This window comes from Naegleria gruberi (assembly GCF_000004985.1).
Source record: "Naegleria gruberi genomic scaffold NAEGRscaffold_34, whole genome shotgun sequence".
NCBI lineage: Eukaryota > Heterolobosea > Eutetramitea > Acrasida > Naegleriidae > Naegleria > Naegleria gruberi.
The window spans coordinates 393,923-395,411 of record NW_003163293.1 but is presented as its reverse complement, the minus strand read 5'-3'; the positions used below and the strand labels follow the sequence as shown (position 1 = coordinate 395,411).

The window sequence follows — 1,489 nt, the reverse complement described above, 5'->3', positions numbered from 1 at the left end:
TCAAGTATATCTAACCAAATCAAAAGCCACTCTTAATGGATAATCCTTATCAGTGACCAATACACAACTCATTCCTTCCTTTGTTTTTTGTACATAACCAACCAAATCATCCTTTTCAACTTGTTGTCTCAATCCAGGTTGAGTCTTTTCTGCCAATAATTTAGCCAAAAAGACTGTAATTTCTGTGATTTGATCAGTATAGAAGAAACTATACCATCCACTATCTACATTACTACTCAACACTAAAGGTTTGCTTGAATGTTGTTGTTTCAAGATGAATAATCCGTAAATTTTGACCATTTTCTTCCTTCTCCGAGAATTGTTGTTGATTTGTTTTTAATTATTTTCCGTTATAATATTAAATTATAATATTTATCAAAATTGATCTTCTATTTGTTATTCCTTTTCACCAACAATAACACAAATATGATTCTCTCACTATTAATATTTATATTATTACTATGATGATAATAAATGTTTAATACGATTCTAAAAGATCTTCCTAATGTTTACGCTTAACGTTGTTTGCTTTTTTTTTAAATTTTGCTTCTAATTTCCCTCCAAGCTGCATCTGGTAAGTGAAGTTTGAAATTTCTGAAACATTTTCAACGTTCATATTGTAAATGACGTAATGGAAAGGAATCAAAAATTGCTGCTTTGAAAATAAGTTGTCCAGATGTAGAGCTAGATGTTTATTGTGAAATTGCATTGTTCTCCTCATCAATTAAGGACGGTACATGACATCTGATCTGAGAATGTACTTTTTACAATTTTCGTCTCCTTCAACTTCCAGACCTTCGTGTAAGAGTTGTCTTACATCTTGCTCAAATACACAAACAGTTCCAGTTTTTGGTTTAATACGAGCTTGGAAACCCTTCTCTAGAAAGACAGTTTCTCCTCCCTCAAAATCATCATTCAAATAAACCATGAATGTAAAGAAACTTTTACAATTGTTGGAATGATTGGCAGCATCTACGTGAGGTCCGAATTTGTGACCGAATTTCTTGTGGAGATACTTGATGTATCGAATCATGGGATTGAGGCCTTGAAGAGGTCTATCAATTCCAGAAACTTTGTAAGATTGTGGAAGAAAGTCTCGACTTCTTTCGAATAGAATTTCAGAGAGCTTCTCATCCATGATTGATTTTCTAAAGCAATGACGATTTCCACTCAACTTGAAATCAAGTCCAACCGTTTCCATTGCTTTAATCATTAGTTGGCATTCGTCTGATGAAAAACAATTTTCTATTAAAAATCCAGTTAACCCCATTCGATTATTTGGAAACAAATCTACAACTTTAATTTGAGTCTTATCATAATTCTCGAATATTTCAGCAGAAATGTGATCCGAAAGAGTTTCAACTTTATGAGATGAAAAATTATACGAAAGTGGAATTTCCTCTTCATATTTAAATCCAAAATCCTCTTTCTGTTCCGAAGTTTGATATTCATCAATCCATGATGAATCCTCTTCTTTAATTGTTGACAT

At 32.2% G+C, this 1,489-nt stretch overlaps 1 protein-coding gene across 1 annotated transcript; it reads right to left on the bottom strand.

Moving 5' to 3' along the window:
• Window positions 1–724: 724 nt before the first annotated feature.
• On the bottom strand, window positions 725–1,489 carry NAEGRDRAFT_69506 (uncharacterized protein; the record flags this gene model as incomplete). Its single annotated transcript, XM_002675351.1, has 1 exon — window positions 725–1,489. The coding sequence occupies one exon, from the start codon at window positions 1,487–1,489 to the stop codon at window positions 725–727; it is 765 nt and encodes a 254-aa protein (XP_002675397.1).